At 39.5% G+C, this 17,953-nt stretch overlaps 11 protein-coding genes across 11 annotated transcripts; 7 read left to right on the plus strand and 4 right to left on the minus strand.

The window, feature by feature from the left end:
* Positions 1 to 176: 176 nt before the first annotated feature.
* On the plus strand, positions 177 to 1,946 carry AGP2 (Agp2p; the record flags this gene model as incomplete). The annotated part of the gene is made up of 1 exon (XM_037286079.1): positions 177 to 1,946. One exon carries the CDS (start codon positions 177 to 179, stop codon positions 1,944 to 1,946), a length of 1,770 nt encoding a protein of 589 aa, XP_037141974.1.
* Positions 1,947 to 2,681: 735 nt separating this feature from the next.
* HG535_0A01850 (uncharacterized protein) lies at positions 2,682 to 3,212 on the plus strand (the record flags this gene model as incomplete). The annotated part of the gene is made up of 1 exon (XM_037286080.1): positions 2,682 to 3,212. One exon carries the CDS (start codon positions 2,682 to 2,684, stop codon positions 3,210 to 3,212), a length of 531 nt encoding a protein of 176 aa, XP_037141975.1.
* Positions 3,213 to 3,236: 24 nt separating this feature from the next.
* Positions 3,237 to 5,210, minus strand: CCZ1 (Ccz1p; the record flags this gene model as incomplete). Its single annotated transcript, XM_037286081.1, has 1 exon — positions 3,237 to 5,210. One exon carries the CDS (start codon positions 5,208 to 5,210, stop codon positions 3,237 to 3,239), a length of 1,974 nt encoding a protein of 657 aa, XP_037141976.1.
* A 233-nt stretch (positions 5,211 to 5,443) lies between these two features.
* On the plus strand, positions 5,444 to 7,036 carry SRP54 (RNA-binding signal recognition particle subunit SRP54; the record flags this gene model as incomplete). Its single annotated transcript, XM_037286082.1, has 1 exon — positions 5,444 to 7,036. One exon carries the CDS (start codon positions 5,444 to 5,446, stop codon positions 7,034 to 7,036), a length of 1,593 nt encoding a protein of 530 aa, XP_037141977.1.
* A 198-nt stretch (positions 7,037 to 7,234) lies between these two features.
* On the minus strand, positions 7,235 to 8,308 carry SUA7 (transcription factor TFIIB; the record flags this gene model as incomplete). Its single annotated transcript, XM_037286083.1, has 1 exon — positions 7,235 to 8,308. The coding sequence occupies one exon, from the start codon at positions 8,306 to 8,308 to the stop codon at positions 7,235 to 7,237; it is 1,074 nt and encodes a 357-aa protein (XP_037141978.1).
* A 580-nt stretch (positions 8,309 to 8,888) lies between these two features.
* Positions 8,889 to 10,220, plus strand: SHE3 (She3p; the record flags this gene model as incomplete). The annotated part of the gene is made up of 1 exon (XM_037286084.1): positions 8,889 to 10,220. The coding sequence occupies one exon, from the start codon at positions 8,889 to 8,891 to the stop codon at positions 10,218 to 10,220; it is 1,332 nt and encodes a 443-aa protein (XP_037141979.1).
* Positions 10,221 to 10,580: 360 nt separating this feature from the next.
* ASA1 (Asa1p) lies at positions 10,581 to 11,891 on the plus strand (the record flags this gene model as incomplete). Its single annotated transcript, XM_037286085.1, has 1 exon — positions 10,581 to 11,891. The coding sequence occupies one exon, from the start codon at positions 10,581 to 10,583 to the stop codon at positions 11,889 to 11,891; it is 1,311 nt and encodes a 436-aa protein (XP_037141980.1).
* Positions 11,892 to 11,958: 67 nt separating this feature from the next.
* On the minus strand, positions 11,959 to 13,380 carry HG535_0A01910 (uncharacterized protein; the record flags this gene model as incomplete). Its single annotated transcript, XM_037286086.1, has 1 exon — positions 11,959 to 13,380. One exon carries the CDS (start codon positions 13,378 to 13,380, stop codon positions 11,959 to 11,961), a length of 1,422 nt encoding a protein of 473 aa, XP_037141981.1.
* A 229-nt stretch (positions 13,381 to 13,609) lies between these two features.
* On the plus strand, positions 13,610 to 14,701 carry ATG14 (Atg14p; the record flags this gene model as incomplete). The annotated part of the gene is made up of 1 exon (XM_037286087.1): positions 13,610 to 14,701. One exon carries the CDS (start codon positions 13,610 to 13,612, stop codon positions 14,699 to 14,701), a length of 1,092 nt encoding a protein of 363 aa, XP_037141982.1.
* A 317-nt stretch (positions 14,702 to 15,018) lies between these two features.
* Positions 15,019 to 16,572, plus strand: VMA2 (H(+)-transporting V1 sector ATPase subunit B; the record flags this gene model as incomplete). Its single annotated transcript, XM_037286088.1, has 1 exon — positions 15,019 to 16,572. The coding sequence occupies one exon, from the start codon at positions 15,019 to 15,021 to the stop codon at positions 16,570 to 16,572; it is 1,554 nt and encodes a 517-aa protein (XP_037141983.1).
* A 132-nt stretch (positions 16,573 to 16,704) lies between these two features.
* On the minus strand, positions 16,705 to 17,946 carry MDM36 (Mdm36p; the record flags this gene model as incomplete). The annotated part of the gene is made up of 1 exon (XM_037286089.1): positions 16,705 to 17,946. One exon carries the CDS (start codon positions 17,944 to 17,946, stop codon positions 16,705 to 16,707), a length of 1,242 nt encoding a protein of 413 aa, XP_037141984.1.
* Between the last annotated feature and the right edge of the window lie 7 nt (positions 17,947 to 17,953).

Consider the following 17,953-nt stretch of genomic DNA (forward strand, 5'->3'; position numbering starts at 1 on the left):
AATCCACAGATTGTAGAGTACATGTACCACCTAGCCGGATTATTGTAAGATTTACAGAAAAAATAAAGCTTTATAAAACTCACCCTCCAGCGTTTTTATCCACCTGTATCGCATTTGTTGTTTTGGTAATCAACTCTTAGGTTTTCAATTCGTTACCATCAAATTTGCAGTTTATCATGTCGGGCCCCTCAAAGGAGATGAGCATTGTAAACTTAAAGAAATTTGGCACAGCAGATATCGAAAGTATTACCTCCCGCGCTGCTGGGGAGCATTTTGGGAGAGGTAATCGGTCCGGTGGCTGGATCGGCTTGAAAGATCGTGGTTATGAGAGTGAGATAGGAACCGACGAGACGCAAAGTATCGAAAGTACACATACATTTAGAAAATTGAAAAATAGACATGTACAACTTATTTCTATATCTGGTGTCATTGGTACAGCACTTTTTGTTGCTATAGGTAGGGCATTGTACCGAGGTGGGCCAGCTTCGCTCTTGATAGCATTTGCCGCATGGTGTGTGCCTATATTATGCATCACAGTATCGACGGCAGAAATGGTCTGTTTTTTCCCCGTGAGTTCACCATTTCTAAGAATTGCGGCTAAATGTGTGGACGATTCTACAGCAGTGATGGCAAGTTGGAATTTTTGGTTTCTTGAATGTGTTCAAATACCGTTTGAGATTGTATCAGTTAATACGATTATACACTATTGGAGAGATGACTATTCTGCCGCTATACCCTTAGTGGTGCAAATTGTTCTTTATTTCCTCATTTCAATCTTTGCCGTCAAGTACTACGGGGAAGTGGAGTTTTGGCTAGCATCATTCAAAATTTTTCTGGCCTTGGGTCTTTTCCTGTTCACATTTATCACCATGCTAGGAGGTAATCCGAGAAGAGATAGATTTGGATTTCGCTATTTTGGTGATGAACCTTTTAAGCAGTACTTCCCTAATAACGACGAAAGTGCAGGAAAGTCCGCTGGTTATTTTCAGGGGTTTTTGGCTTGTCTCATTCAAGCTTCATTTACCATCGCGGGCGGTGAGTATATTTCAATGTTGGCAGGTGAAGTCAAACTTCCAAGAAAGGTGCTACCCGTTGCATTCAAGCAGGTCTTCGTGAGATTAACTTTCCTCTTCATTGGTAGTTGTCTTTGTGTGGGCATCTTGTGCTCTCCGAATGATCCCAATTTAACTGCTGCCATCGATAACTCAAGACCCGGTGCTGGCTCGTCACCTTACGTTATTGCGATGAATAATATGGGGATAAGAATTTTACCTGATATTGTTAACGCCGCATTAGTAACAGCTGCGTTTTCGGCTGGCAACGCATACACATACTGTTCCTCCAGAACGTTGTATGGAATGGCCTTAGATGGATACGCGCCAAAGATATTCACCAGGTGTAATAGGTTTGGTGTACCAATTTACTGTGTTCTGGTTTCTTTGATTTGGGGTTTGATCAGTCTGCTACAATTGAATGACAACAGCGCAGTCGTATTGAACTGGCTCATCAACTTGATTACCGCATCGCAACTTATAAACTTTTGCGTCCTTTGCGTCACTTATTTATTTTTCAGAAGGGTGTACCTGGCACAGAAGGACAACCTTCCCGCGTTGCCTTTCAAATCTTGGTGGCAACCCTACACAGCAATCTTCGGATTGGTCAGTGCTCTCGCCATGACGCTGATTCAAGGCTATACAGTCTTCTTCCCAAGCTTATGGGACGTCCAGGACTTTTTATTTTGCTATCTGATGGTTTTCATCGATCTCGGCATCTATCTGATCTATAAATTCGTCTGGTCACGTGGCAGAGATAAATTTAAAGATCCCAAAACTGTTGATTTCTCTCAAGATTTCAAGGAGATAGAAAATCATGAATTGGACAATGCTTATGAAAAGTTCATCTATTATCAGTCGCAATCTCGATCCGAATCAATTGAATGCACCTGAGTCTGATTCTCGTCGGCATTTCATTCCATTTATTCATTTGGTATTTTGATTATTTTTAGCCCTAAGCTGCCACGATCCCGTCGGGATCACATATGCGGCTCGATAACAGAAAAAAAACTGTCCAATTAACGCGAAGATGCCTATCGTACCGAACCGAAAGAGAAAGAATAGAAAGGATAAAAAGAAGGAGGCAGTTTGCCGCTATGGCACAAAGCCGAAAGACAACGGGAAAAGGCAGGATTTCTACTGGCAGTTTCCGCGTGGCAGTTTGCGTATCGTAGATTGGTTGTGATTTTTTCTAATCAGAATATTAACCAGATATTATCTTATCTCGTGGCTGTACTGTACGGATGTCCGGCAGAGCGCGATTGAAGAGTCATTCAGCTGAAAGGCGTTCAGCTGCCGCACTTTGGCGTTTTGCCCTCACATTTTTGGTCGCCCTGACTACTCCGTCAAGTTGTGCAAGTGGATGGGTTGCTTTGCTTGCAAAATGCGCCGATTGCGAAACATGCCAACGGTGATAGACGCTGATTGAGTTGTTCCACGTCTGAGGAACGTGCGCTATCGTTTGCCTTTTATGACACAAATAAGCATAGATTAGAAAGGGCGTTCCTGTAGTACGTCTCTTGGATTGCACCGTATATATAAAGATGATGACGAAGTATGTAGAGTTTTGTAAGCTAGTCTTGACTCAACAGAGGTGAAATATACACCAAGGAGGTATTCCCGTGGAGGATGGATAGCCTTTTTTTAAACAAAAGCCCGGGAAATAGCATTTACAAATGTCACAAGAATTGTAATGATGTATCGAAGAGTAATCACATTTATGATAAATGCAAGTTGCAGAAACTGAAGGAGATCTTTGATTTTGATTATCTTATAAGGGACTGTAATGAACCTCAAGTTGCGAAATGCTGCCATGAACATAGAGAAAAGACTCGTATCAGTGATAGCGGTGAGGTACGACATTACGCCAACATGTGGAACCATCGAACTGGCGACATAAAGGAGGACGACTACTTATACGCACCGTTAGAGTGTGTTTCTAGTTCATCGTATCCGTTATCATTGCCTCCTCCCCGGTCAGACGCAGATATTGTGCCTGTGTCGTCGTCGATATCGTCATATCAGCCAAACACGTTGAGTAACATTGGAACAGGTACGATTGGTTCATCTAGCAATAAGGATATCGATACTTACTCGTCGGATACACAGCGGCAATTGCTTTTGTACGATTTATTGTCGGGGGATATATATGATAATTAAATAGTTGAAATTGCATTTTTCTTATTATTGGCTTAAGCTATTCCACCAGTTGTAAACATCCACTCCAAGACTCATGAAAAGAGATTTAGAGCTCTTATAACTCTCTTCATTCTCATACCAGTTCTTCAAGACTACTGTGAGGTTGTCATCATTTTCCTTGATATAACAAAGAATTCCATTGTTTAATTTAAGTAATCTCTCCTCAATAATATTTCGTGTCTTTTGAGAGTTTTCAAAACTCTTCAAAAAAGCTAATATTTGTAATTGTAAATCCCATTTTTTATCCTGCGGTAAACCATCAACGAAGTTCTCGTAGGTTTTCTCATAAATATTTGTTAAATCTCTACTGTTGTTTGATCCTTCTGTTTTATTAGTATTTTTGTTTCCAAATATCCCTCCCATCATATCAAGCCCCCGTATTCTTATCCCCGAATCATCGTAATAATGAGTATTAGCTGCTCCAAAAAGTTGATCCACACCGTTGACTACCAATTCCAATGGAGTAACACTGTCATTTTGCAGAGATATATCGTGTGAGGGAGAAAGAGAGGATTTGATCGTTTTATCGTCCTTTTTTAGTACGACATAGGAAAATGATTCTTTTTTATTCTCTTTCCCCTGGATCTCAGGATTTTTGAAAGCAGTTCTATAAAAGCATTCCATGCTTAATCGTAGCTTATAGCTCAGATCTTGCAAGTATTGGGTGTCCCAAATCTTTGAGAAGTTTGGTTCACAAACAATAACTGCAAGAACATCACCATAGTACCAAAATAATAAATGATATTCTTTTCGGTCACCGGTGTCTTTATCGTAATATTTAACGCTTTTAACTTTATAGCTCGTGGGTAGCATTTGCGAGCACAGTGGTGATATAAGAAACCCATATCTTGAATTTGTGTTATTTGAATCGTCGATGTCATCTGTAAAAGGGTTGTCACTTCCCGATTTACGCCATTTCGGTACGTAGTCCATAAATAATGACATACTTTTTGATATTCCGGCAGTGTAACTAACTTCTTGTACCGCATCGTACGCAAAAGTAAATGGCAGTGTTAAGTTGTGCAATAGGACCTTCCCCTGTTTTTGTAAATTGAGCTGAAAATCAGTCTGTGACTGCTGGGTGCCAGTGCTTTGCGCTTCTGTCGTGAAATCATTGTTTGATTCATGCGAAGTATCCAAACCTTCAAAAGCCTCCTTATAATGAGCGGCCCCAGCCAAAACATGACTAGATAAGAAGTCATAGACCGCGTGCTTGTGATAAATCCAGTTTGATAACTCATTAGTGATTTCTAAATCCGGGGAGAAATGTCTTACCAGGCCATATGTTTTGTAACCCAGCTTAATTTGCTTCTTGTGTTCTACAACCGAATTTTGGCTTGGTAAGTGATAGACAAGTATGTCTTTAATTCCTAAGTAGCTATCTGTCTCTAAAAGAATACTCTGTTTTACCATAGATTCCCAAGACTCTTCTTCAGCATTGAATTCTAACTCTGCTATTTTACAAGAATGCGGCCACAGTCCTGTAATTCCTCTGCGAGCAATGACTTCAGGTCGCAGAACAATATCATTCCAAAATGAAACAAAATGCTCATTGAGCGAAGCTGTTAGCTTTCTAGTATCCTCGATATTTTTCAACTTACCATAGTTCAAGGTGAAAAAGTAGTAGCAATACCACATTTGTGACATATACAATTGATGTGGGATAGCAAGTTCTGATTCATTTCGAGCAATACTCATGCATATGAAAAATTTCGACTCCACCTTAATTGTCAATATAACGCCAGCATCTAGATCTATTACCTTTTCGCAGCTCTTTTCTCCATCATTAAGTGAGTCTGTCAGTGACCATATACCTTGGATTACACCAATTTTGCTCAATTTATCTTGTAGGGTGGTCTCCGAGCCTGTGAAGGAATGATAAAGCAATAGTTGTTTATGTATGTCTTCCTCATTAGTGCTACGACTAGGGTCAAATACAGTTACATACTGCAACATCATTAAATAATATCGACAAGCTCTCAGGTACGATGCGTTTTGGATTCTGATAATGAGCGGTAATCTTCACCTCTTTTATTATCGTATATAAGCCGTTCGTCATGATTGTGAATCTCTTATTTCTTTATATCCATGATTTTTTCATTCAGGAAAAGTAGAAAACTTCAATATCAAGAGATCATAAAAATTAGAGCATAAAGTGTGAAGAAGAGAGCTTATCAGTAGAGTTGTTTACCATGGTATTGGCTGACTTAGGAAAGCGCATTAACAATGCTGTAAATAGTGCCCTGTCCAACACAGAGGATGACTATGCTACCACTGTTGATGTACTTCTGAAGACTCTGGTGACGGCATTGTTGGAAGCTGATGTAAATATTAAATTGGTATCAAACCTTAGAAATAATTTGAAGGAAACTCTCATGGGAAACAAAGGTACTGGAAAATCTACATCAAATGCGCAGACAAAAAAGTTGATTCAAAAGGCAGTTTTTGATGAATTGTGCAATTTGGTCGACTGTGAGAGTGAACAGCCCTTTCAACCTAAGAAAAGAAAGACAAATGTTATCATGTTTGTTGGTTTGCAGGGCTCTGGTAAGACCACTTCCTGTACAAAATTGGCCGTATATTATTCCAGAAGAGGATTCAAGGTGGGTCTTGTTTGTGCGGATACCTTTCGTGCAGGTGCGTTTGACCAACTAAAACAGAATGCAATTAAAGCACATATCCCGTTTTATGGTTCCTATACAGAAACAGATCCTGTGAAAGTGGCAGCAGAAGGTATTGCAAAATTCAAAAAAGAAAAATTCGAAGTTATCATTGTTGATACCTCAGGTAGACATCATCAAGAGCAAGCTTTATTCCAAGAAATGGTAGAAATTTCAAACGTAGTGAAACCGAATCAAACAATCATGGTTCTGGATGCATCTATTGGTCAGGCTGCTGAGCAGCAATCTAAAGCATTCAAGGAGTCTGCTGATTTTGGTGCCATTCTACTTACTAAAATGGATGGTCATGCCAAAGGTGGTGGTGCAATTTCAGCTGTTGCTGCTACGAATACTCCTATAATTTTCATCGGTACAGGTGAACATATACATGATTTAGAGAAATTTTCTCCCAAATCCTTTATCTCCAAGTTACTGGGCATTGGTGATATCGAAAGTTTATTAGAGCAGTTTCAGACAGTATCGAATACTGACGATGCCAAGGCAACGATGGAGAATATACAACAGGGAAAGTTCACATTACTAGACTTCAAAAAGCAAATGCAAACAATCATGAAAATGGGTCCATTATCAAATATAGCTTCAATGATTCCAGGTATGGGTAATATGATGAATGAGGTAGGGGAAGAAGAAGCTTCAAAGAAAATGAAAAAAATGATTTACGTTTTAGATTCAATGACAAAACAGGAACTAGAATCCGATGGAAGAATATTTATAGATGCTCCAACACGAATGGTTAGAGTAGCAAGAGGTTCCGGTACTTCTGTTTTTGAAGTTGAAATGATTTTGATGCAGCAGCAAATGATGGCTAGGATGGCACAATCCACGAGAGCTGCCCAACAGGGTGGCGGAATGCCAAGTATGCCGGGGATGCCAAATATTCCTGGTATGCCAAAAATGTCTCCACAAATGATGCAACAAGCTCAACAGAGACTGAAACAAAATCCTGGCTTAATGAAAAACATGCAAAATATGCTTGGCGGTGCTGGTGGATTTCCAGGTATGCCGGGTGCCGGTGGTGGGATGCCTGACATGAATGAAATGATGAAAATGATGCAGAATCCGCAAATGCAACAAATGGCCAAGCAATTTGGCATGAGCATGTAAGGAACTTTTACATAATAACAGTCAATTTGTATATTAATCATTAATTTTTTCAATTACTGAATTTTTTTTCTAATTAGCAAAAGAACTGTATATATAAAGGACTGAAAACGAGAACATATATCAAGGTTGAGAAGAGTGTACAATGGAAAATACTTTATTAAGCTGCATGACATTTCTTAGCAAGCTAGCACATGCAGCTCACTCTTTTTTCCTTTCTGCTTTTGAAGATCTGTCTTTATCAACCCTTGGCAAGTTATCAAATGACACAGTACCATTGGCAATCAATTGCGGATCAACAATCTTCTCCCTGTGTTCGTACAGGATCTTATAACCAGATTTTATAGTCCCCTCTGTAACTTGTAATATCTGGCCAACCTTGGCAGCAGATACAGGTAACTTGAACAGTAAAATGTTAAGATAAATAGAAACCACTGCAATGGTAATCGGAGACTTACCGGCAATTTCTTCGATTTCCTTACATTTTTTAGCGGTATATTCAGCAGCTGTTGTAACTTGCATCGGTAGTCCCAAATGAGAACAAAATCTTGGAATATATGTCAAATTTTGAGCTCCACTCATATTATCAGTATCAATCTTGATAAGACCATCAGAACTCTTTTCTCTTAGGATGGCTTTCATTATTCCTAGTGTTTTGAAAAATTCTTTGGTTTTAACATGAATGATGGATTGAATCTCTTTGAATGTTCTCGCCACTTCAGCACGTCTACATCCCATAAGAATAGCTGCAGCCATTATGCTTTCCGTCGATTTACCCTTGAGTGTTTTTTCATCATGACAGAGCTTGTATGCCTCCTTTGCACAATCTTTTACGATCTTAGGCAGTTCCGCCGCATCACAAAGCATTGTGATTTTGGCAAACACAGCTTGCAGTTCATTATCCTTTTTGTCCATCACATTTTTCTCCTGTGCTCTATTCAAATCCCTCATGGCACGCACATCACCGCTTTCTCCTTGCCCTATTCTTGTCGATAAGCTGTTTCCATCCAACAATGGATTGGACGCCTCACCAACACGACTAGGATCATCACCGTTTTGGTCATCGTTCGAGAAAGTACGCCACTCGGATCGCGTGTCAACCAGTCTGTCAGACAGCACTAGTCCACACAAGGCGCATACAATATCACCTTCGCTAAACCTTTCCGCTACCTTGGGTGGGTAAACTTTGCATTCTGGACAGGTTAGAACAATATTAAGATTTGGTCCTCTTCTACCATTTCTTTCACGGGCTAAAACTGCAGCTGGTGCCGACATACCTTACTTCTGAAAGACCACTGCGTTTCTTCTATTCACAAGTAATCGCCTAACGATAACGCAACTCTCAAAAGTTTTACCACTGTGAGAAGAAGTCTTGCAAGTCGTAGAGGATAGGAAACCACGAAATCCCCCCAAATATACAGATAATTCTTCTGGTCTCTTTAATGATAATAATAGTATTTGTCAGAAACCGAAATCATCAAACTTTTCACATAATAAAAAGCGCTAAAATTCTAGAATGCAAGAGAGCGCCAGCAGAGACAACTAGTAAAGAGAGGTTACACGATCTTCTTTCACCCGGTAAAATAGCATTAGATTATAATAATGATCGAATAAGAGTATTTGCCAGGTAGCAAACGCACGTTTGGATAACCAACTACCACTTTGTGGACAATTTAGGTCCGTCGATGTCTTTCATAATCACTACACACGACACAGCTAGCGTCATTTTCTAAGGATTTCGTTCAAATCTAGAATTGGTCAAGCATTGTAAACAACAGAACTCAATAAAGTGCAGGTATACTGAGTCGCAGTTCCGTTAGCGTGTACTTTAGTAGGTGGTACTGTGTATTCTGAAATGGTAGAATTCTTAGGGGAATCCAGCCAGGGTATGTGGAAGAGCTCGCAGTCCCAGTTACAATCGCCGACAAAAATTGATCTGCAGTCTGTTTCACCTGATGGTTCGCCACCCAAGCTGGGACCCAATCACAGTTTATTTATGGCAAGCATTGGGAATTCTCCAACTAGAAGACGGCTACAGATCGACTCGACGGCTGAATTGAACTCACAAGCAGGCGAGACCGATATGAACGCTGGTGGTAGATCTTCAACAAGAGCAATAGAATCATTGCACCAGAGAATTGATTCACTAACAAACACCAATCTTCAGCTTACAATTCAGTCTAACAGTCTATTAGAGAAGCTCGAAAATGCTCAGCAAAGGGAATTAAAACTACTGGAGAGCACATCGTCTTTGAAACATGAGAATGAGAATCTGGGGTCAATGCTGAACAGAAAAACGCGCAAGCTGAAAGATGTCGAGGAAGAGCTTTATCAGATAAAGTTAGAGCATAATGCGGTGTTGGAGGAGAGGGTAAAGCTAGAAGCGGAGCACAAGTTCACAGACGAAAAAGCAAGAACTCTAGAAAGCAAAATGGAAATGGGATGTGCACAATACGATGCGATTGTAGATTCGCTAACACACTATAAGACACATTATAAAGTGCAAATAAACGAACTAAGAGAAGAGCTGGAGACATTACGATCAGAGCAAACGCAACATTTTGATAAGGTCTGCCGAGATTCCAAAACTCTTGATTTGAAATTGCAGGATTTTGATTACAAGTATGAAAATTTACAGCAGGCGGAAGATGTTCGCTTGCAGTTCTTCAATGATCAGTGTGGTGATATATTAAAACAGTTTAACTTGCATTCCTGGGTCGATCTTTACAGAGAAAGTAAAAAAATGGTCATTGCATACGCAGAACGTATGGAACTGGATCTCCCAAAAAGTTTCACGAAGTTGATTGAAGACCCACTTCTTGTTGACGTGGAGTCAGCATCCTTTCAAATCCCTGGCGCTAGAAGTACTAGTGATAACGCCTGTTCACATCCTTTGAAAGTTCCAAAACTGAGAAACAAATCGCATGGATCCTCAGGTAACAATTCACACACTAAAAGGAGCAGCTTCTACGGAGGTAACAAACAAATACATAACTCACCACTTCCGGGCACTTTACCAGGTGTTCGAAGATCATCATCGAGAAGAGTAAAGAGCTCTACATCGGATATTTCCAACTCTTCGGCAGAATCCTCACCAATAATTACATCTAGCGCTTCGAGAAATGCGTCTTCGCCGTCACCCAGAATGGTGCAGACTCCATCATTCAGGAAAAAAAATGATGCTTAATTTTAGCCTCACTGCTCAATTACGTCAGCTTTTTCCAATCGTCTTTATTGCGGCCAATCATATGTACAATTTTATCGCACATTATTGCATCTCTTATAAGCGAAATCGCAGTATTATAGAGCACATCATTTTAAAACGCAATGTTCTTCTCCAGAAAACAAATTCAATTTTCTTGCATGAGCGAAATGGTTAGATATAGTATCTATACATATCTATATATATATTTATCCAGCTGGTTCCTAGAGTTGCAATTTAAATTACATTTAAGCTCTGCTTTTTTGCCTCGCTTAAGGTTTGAAATGTCAAACCTTTCTTTACTCTGTACAAAAAATCAAAAATGTTCGCACATTTATTAACAACATGGATGATATACGATTGCCGAGTTTTACGCTGCGTTACCACTCCTCGGATGTGACAGCTCTTCAATTCATTGATCTGCGGCCGGATCGTGCTGTACCAGGACTGTTATCAGGAGATGCTTCAGGTCAAATAGCGCTTTGGGACGTTATAATAAGAAGGCCGCTCATGACCCAAGCTATTGAGGGTAGTTCTGAAATAGTTTCAATACAGGTGATTGATGATAACCTTATTGCCATTCTTTCAAAGGATCATAAAATGCGCATCTTTCGATTGCTCAAAGCGACTACAAGTATCATAAGACCGCAACAGGGTTCGCCTAAGCAATCTTCGAATTATGAATTACAGGAATGTTACCACATCCCAATAAATACCTTGAATTTTGCCAACTTTCTAGTGCGAAAGTTAGGAGATTCATTTTACAGATTGATTTGCTGCAATACACAAAATTCGGAATCCATTGATATATACACATTTCATTTATCAGATTTACACTCTTTGTGTAGAATTCACAAAGGTATCAATTTCTATGACCACGTCAAGCCATTGGCTGCAAATTTTGATTCTTCCAAAGTGAATAAATTAGGAATCGTAATGAAGTTTGCCCAAAGGGACGAAATAACGTATTGTGGCTTTGAAAGTGGCTATATTATTGGATTTAGACTATGCGAAAACTCAGACCCAAAAAATCGAAATGAAAATATACACGGCTACGTGGCAAATACTATAGAGGTTGTGTATGTATCTGCTGTGCACTATCCCAATCCCGTCCTTGACTTGTATGCTGGAAAACATGCGGTATTGTCGTCATCAGTCGACGATGTTATTGGTATACACCAAATAGACGTCGATTTTAAGAGACAGCAGAAAGATCGCTATTTATCAGAGATGAACGAATCGGTTGTATGCAGGGAAGATTTGGTATTGAAAGGTGATGTTTCAAGAAAAGTTCCACTGTCGCAAGTTGGTCACGTCATAGAAATTGAAGATTATCTTATTCTGGCGAGCTGGTCGGGGAATACCATAGTAGTTGATTCAACGGGAATGGTCCACATGAAGTTCCTGAAGTCTAAATCAAACGTTTTGGTAAATGAATCTCCGCAGGGATCATTGCAGGAGGATAATCAATTGCACAAAAAGCAAAGTAGCTGTATTAAAGTTTGTAGCATCGCAGGAATTAGCAAATGTCACCTCGCTGAAGATCTGAGCACGATATTAAGCCTCGGGCAACGACGCAGGATCAAACACTTCACAAGTGCATGCTGGTGTTTAATAGGGTATGCAGATGGTAGTATTGCAGTTCAGCATTTATGATTGTTTATAAACACTTGTATTTTTAGGTTGAGCTATTCAACATCTAATTACTGTCTATCAAAAGAATTCAACTTTTAACAAGGTTTCTAATCGGATTGGCACTATTAGTAAAACTGTTTGATCTCTTGTGAGACAAAAGTTTATTCTTTTCCACTATTTCCCTAATAATTAAACTGAGAGCGATGTCGACATTAAAGTCATCCATACTATCTATTGCCACAAAGCCACTCTGCCATTTCATTCCAAGATTCTTACCGGATTCAATCAGAATAGGGCTTGCCATTGGATCATTCACATGAGTGCAGACGATGAGGCACGGAGGTGGAGAATCAGGACTTGAAGGATCGAGATTCAAGGAGTTCAATTTCGTCGTAAAGCTGCGAAGCTGCTTCAACTTCTCACGTCTCTCTTTCTCGGATTTCCACATACTCTTTAAACTGTAAATCAAAGAGTAGACATCGCCCTCTTTGCCCAATTTCCACCTTTTTTCGTAATCTCGATATTCTGTCCAAGCATCTAATATACAGTTCCTAATAACCTCAAGTAAAGAAAACCCACCATCCGCTAGCTTATCAAAACTAGACCATGAATCCTTGCGTTTGGAATTTGGAGCATCTTCATTACTGGCATTTTCAGGTTTGCCACCAGAAGCTGATGAAGATTCGTAACCTGGTGGGTCCGCACCGCGATTTAGTTCTGGAACTGCACTATAAACAAAAACATAACCATCAACCTTTCCATTTAGTTCTGAAGCTCCTGAAGCAGTCAGCATTGACGTGGTTGAGACTGGTTGTCGTGGACCTTCGGCTAACCCCTGCAATACTCTCTTATCTAGCTTGGTAAATAATGAAACTTCCAAGAATGGCACAACCATGTCTGGTTTAAACCCCGGAGTGTCAATAATATCAATAGATATGGATGAGTAATTCGGAGGCAAGTAGTTATTGTTGGTATTTGGTAGCTCATCGGACTTTATGGATTGAGCTGCGGTCGAGGAATGCGAAGAAATAGAACGCAAAATGTTTGCGTTGGAATTCGTTATACTGTTGTGAAGTTTGGAGTCTATTAGATCTTTATCTGGTTCCAGGTACGAGTAAAAGGGTGTGTCTCGACCTTTCAAATCAACATTTTTAAGCTGATTAGTTGAGCGATTGCTGTGAATATCTTTCACAAAGGTATAGTCGTTTAGGAAAGACTGGTACACCAATGGCGACAATAATACATTTGCTGATACAGACGGTGATGAAAAGATTGGTTCAACCCGCTGGCTACTAGGCGTTCTCTGCATCAGCCTCTCGTGAGCTTGGCCATCCAGCAAAGTCTTAGCTAGCATTGAATGCGGTGTGAAGTCGAATAACCAATTCGCTTGTTTTCTTGTGGGATAGTGAACCTCATGAACAATATCGACAGTGAGGCGGGAAATTAGTGAGCTCTTTCCAGTGGCTTCTCCACCAAGTATGGCAAGTCTTATTGGTCTCTGATTACTCATTGTAGCATCATTTCTCAACTTGTGTAGTTCTTTCAATATTTCCTTCTCTTTTTGCTTTGAATCATGGGTCTGCCGAGTCTTTTAAATAAGGTAAGGGACCCCTTCAAATGTTTGGAAAAAACGTAAAACAATTGAAAAATCGACAGGCACATGTCTCTGGAGAAGCTATATATTGGAATTTTGTATAGCGAGCTACATTTTTTTTGCTATTTTAGTATTCAATGTCGACATGAATTGTCCTATCTGCCATAATAGTGGAAGGCCCATATACTGTAGTCATTGCATGAATACAAGTCCAAATCTGCTGGTCAGACTAAGAATCGACCTGTTCCTTCTTAGAGATATGAACTCAAAGCTCAAGAATCAGGTAGAAAGAATATTAGAGTATGGTTTGAAACGTGTAGAGCAACAAGGCAGGTCGGAAAGTCGAAAAAGTCCTTCAGAACAATCAAAAAACAGTGAAGGGGGAGTTCTAGGCAAAAGGTTGTTGAAGTTAGACTTACTACGTCTGAGAAAGAAGAACAATAGGTTAAGATACAGAATATCGCAGGAACAAAGCCGAATTACCGACAAGAAACGAACAAAAGAGCAGATCCAAGAACAGCTGCAGCTGTCTTCAGGACAGAAAGCTCGTCAAGACAACAATGAGGCATTCAGTGAGTATGAGAGCATTATTGAAGAGACAAAGCTGCAAATTGCGCAAGTTCAAAAAATTGTTACAGGGATGCAGACCTTAAAGCTAAAGAATCTTATAGAATGGTTCGTCGTCCGAAAACGAGATTCGTATGAGTTTCCTTATTCACTTGCATTTCAGCCGTTGGTGTCCCTCAAAAATTTCTACAAGCTTCCCACGATAGTAGCATGGAATTCCATATCAAAGATGTCGCAGTATATTGTCCTTGTCGCAAAAATACTGCAATTTGCACTACCTTTCAAGTTAGGCGATCCATCACCAAACTTTCTTGTGGACTTCGATGACCATGAGGAGCCAACCATCAATGATAACGGTATAGCCGAGTACATTGCTAAGCTGGTGATAAACCTTTTACAACTTTCAAGACATCTCAACCTATTATCTCAAGAGCCACTGGATCTCGTCTGGCTACTTGACCAGTATGATTTAGACACTCTTTTTTATAATCTTATTTCAAATCAAATAATGAAGGCTCGACCCATATCGCATCACTGGACCTACGACAGAGTATTAGCCATTGTCTCGGAAGCATTGCAGCTGTCTATTTATGCTTCCTCCCCTGCATCCCGCCCCACACTGAGTGGCACAATGGCTAACAACACTGATAAATGGTATCTTGTTGGCTAGAACGGCTAGATGTGGCAGCAGTTCCGTGTAGTAGAACAGTTTAACTATATTCTTTTAACTTTAGTACTGAGTTTCTTGCTAGCTGTTCATTACCCGAATTTTATTTGAACGCTGCTTTTTTTCGCTTGTCAGTAATGAATAGATATTTGCAACATCGATCCTGCAGCCACTTTGAAGACCCCCTAACAGTTTTAACTGAACAAAAGTGACAACTGGGATTGCTTTGGTACGTTTTATTATTCTAGATTGACAGATAGAACTAAGCATTTTTGTTTCTGCCAAAGCTAAAGCGATCTTTACAAAAACTGTAGGTAAAAATGGTGTTATCTGACAAAGAACTATTTGAATTGAATAAGAAGGCTGTCAGCCAAGGATTCAAGATTAAACCAAGAACTACGTATAACACTGTTCGTGGTGTCAATGGTCCCTTAGTCATCTTGGAAAATGTGAAGTTTCCTCGTTTTAATGAGATTGTCAATTTGACCTTGCCTGACGGCTCGGTTAGACAGGGTCAAGTGTTAGAAGTGAGGGGAGATAGGGCAATTGTTCAAGTTTTTGAAGGAACCTCTGGAATTGATGTTAAAAAGACTACCGTTGAGTTCACCGGAGAGAATTTGAAGATACCTGTTTCCGAAGATACTTTGGGTAGAATCTTTGATGGTTCCGGTAGACCAATCGATAACGGTCCAAAGGTTTTTGCAGAAGATTATTTAGACATCAATGGTTCTCCTATCAATCCCTACGCCCGTATTTATCCAGAAGAAATGATTTCAACTGGTGTTTCTGCAATTGATACTATGAATGCAATTGCTCGTGGTCAGAAGATTCCTATCTTTTCTGCGTCTGGTTTACCTCACAATGAAATTGCTGCTCAAATCTGTAGACAAGCTGGCTTGGTTAGACCAACGAAGGATGTCCATGACGGTCATGAGGAAAATTTCTCCATTGTTTTCGCAGCTATGGGTGTTAATTTAGAAACTGCAAGATTTTTCAAGCAGGATTTTGAAGAGAATGGTTCATTGGAAAGAACATCATTGTTTTTGAATTTGGCAAATGATCCAACAATTGAAAGAATTATAACGCCAAGACTGGCATTGACGACAGCAGAATATTTGGCATATCAAACTGAACGTCATGTTTTAACAATTCTTACAGATATGTCATCTTATGCGGATGCGTTAAGAGAAGTTTCGGCAGCTAGAGAAGAAGTTCCAGGTAGAAGAGGTTATCCAGGTTATATGTATACAGATTTGTCCACTATTTACGAAAGAGCAGGTAGAGTTGAAGGTCGTAATGGATCTATTACCCAAATTCCAATTTTAACTATGCCTAATGATGACATTACACATCCAATCCCTGATTTAACTGGTTATATTACTGAGGGTCAAATATTTGTGGATCGTCAATTAAACAATAAAGGTATTTACCCACCAATCAATGTTTTGCCATCTTTAAGTAGATTAATGAAATCTGCCATTGGTGAAGGTATGACTAGAAAGGATCATGGTGACGTTTCAAACCAACTGTACGCTAAATATGCTATCGGTAGAGATGCAGCCGCTATGAAAGCCGTTGTTGGTGAAGAAGCTTTGTCTATCGAAGATAAATTGTCTTTGGAATTTTTGGAAAAGTTTGAGAAGACTTTTATATCTCAAAGTGCTTATGAGAACAGAACCATTTTTGAAAGTTTGGATCAAGCCTGGAGTTTGTTGAGAATCTATCCAAAGGAAATGCTAAATAGAATCTCACCAAAAATTTTAGACGAGTTTTACGATAGGTCAAGAGATGATAATGACGAGGATGACGAAAATGAGAATCCTGATAAGAGACCTGGCTCCAAGAAGGACACTCCTGCAGAATCATTAATCTAATATCATTGACGGCATGTCACATGTCTCAAAAAATAGAATATGTATAATTAGATACATAAAAGATGAACTATACTACTTTTTGTTTTTAATGCTGTTCGCCGGTAATAAACAACCATTTTAAAATTAGTGTTTTTAAGGTCTGCTGATACCATACAAGTTGCTCAGCACACCACTACCGCTGGAACTAAGAGGCGCTTTGCCTTGAGAAAGAGGTGGTGTAAACTGGTTAATCAAATTTTTATGCTGTTCCATCATCATTAGTTTTGATTTAAATAATGTAGTTGAAGGTAACCCCCCTTCTGTAGAAATCCCCATTAAATTAGATGGCGATAATGACGGTGGTAGTGCAGATGCTGATGCTGATAAAGGAAAATGCTTAGGAACCGTTCTGACATTTTCTAATTCCTGTTCCAATCGTTTTGCATTGTTAAACGCTGCCAATAAACTCGGCAATTCTTTTGATAAATGCGTGCGCTCCATTATGCAAGATAGATCAGTGGAAGTAGACATTGAAGAAGTCCTTGAATGATCACATAAAAAGTCTGTTGGTGATCCATCCCTCCTATCAAAATTATGATCCTGGTCCTGATCTTCTGCTGTCAATAATGAATCTCGCAAAGACTTGTTTTGTGATTGTAACATACTGATATGCAGAGAGTTAAACATGGCTTCAATGTCCAAAAACACACAGAGACATTCGTCAAGCATTGACTGATCTCCTGAAATCTCCGCATCTTGCAATTGCTCAACAAAAATTTTAATAAATGAGCGATAAGATGATATTATGTTAGCATCTGATAGATGTTCCCTGAATGTTTCCAACTCGTGGTCAATAATCAGTAGTTTCGATCTCAAAAAGATACCAGCGATTCTATTCCTCAATAATTTCAGCTTTTTGTTACATGTAAGCCATATCTCTAACAGTAAAGTTACGGGATCTTCCAAAAGCCTTGCCTGTGCTGAATGGATATAATTCCGAGCATTTGAGAGACTATTCAGGCATTTTGTCAACCGGCCAGAAAGCTTCTCGCAATTTCTAATACATTTCAGAGCAACATCCTTATAAAAAGTATCGTCATCTTTGCTGCCACTGAATGTGGTCTTTGTGTCATCCACTCCACCACTGTATGATTCGAATTTTACCACTACACTCGTTTCCAAAGTTTTGATATCCCAAGTTTTCTCGATGAAATACTCCAGTTTCAGGAACTCTATATAGACATTTAGGACTAGTTCACAATTTTTCACATCTACTTCATTAGCATTAGAGGTCTGCTGGTCAATAAGCGATCGAATTGCAGCATCATCTACCGAGTGATTACCATCCTTGAACACGGATATAATGGAATCCCTATAATCGCCATCTTGATTCATTTTCCAG

This window comes from Zygotorulaspora mrakii, chromosome 1 (genome assembly GCF_013402915.1).
Source record: "Zygotorulaspora mrakii chromosome 1, complete sequence".
Lineage (NCBI taxonomy): Eukaryota > Fungi > Ascomycota > Saccharomycetes > Saccharomycetales > Saccharomycetaceae > Zygotorulaspora > Zygotorulaspora mrakii.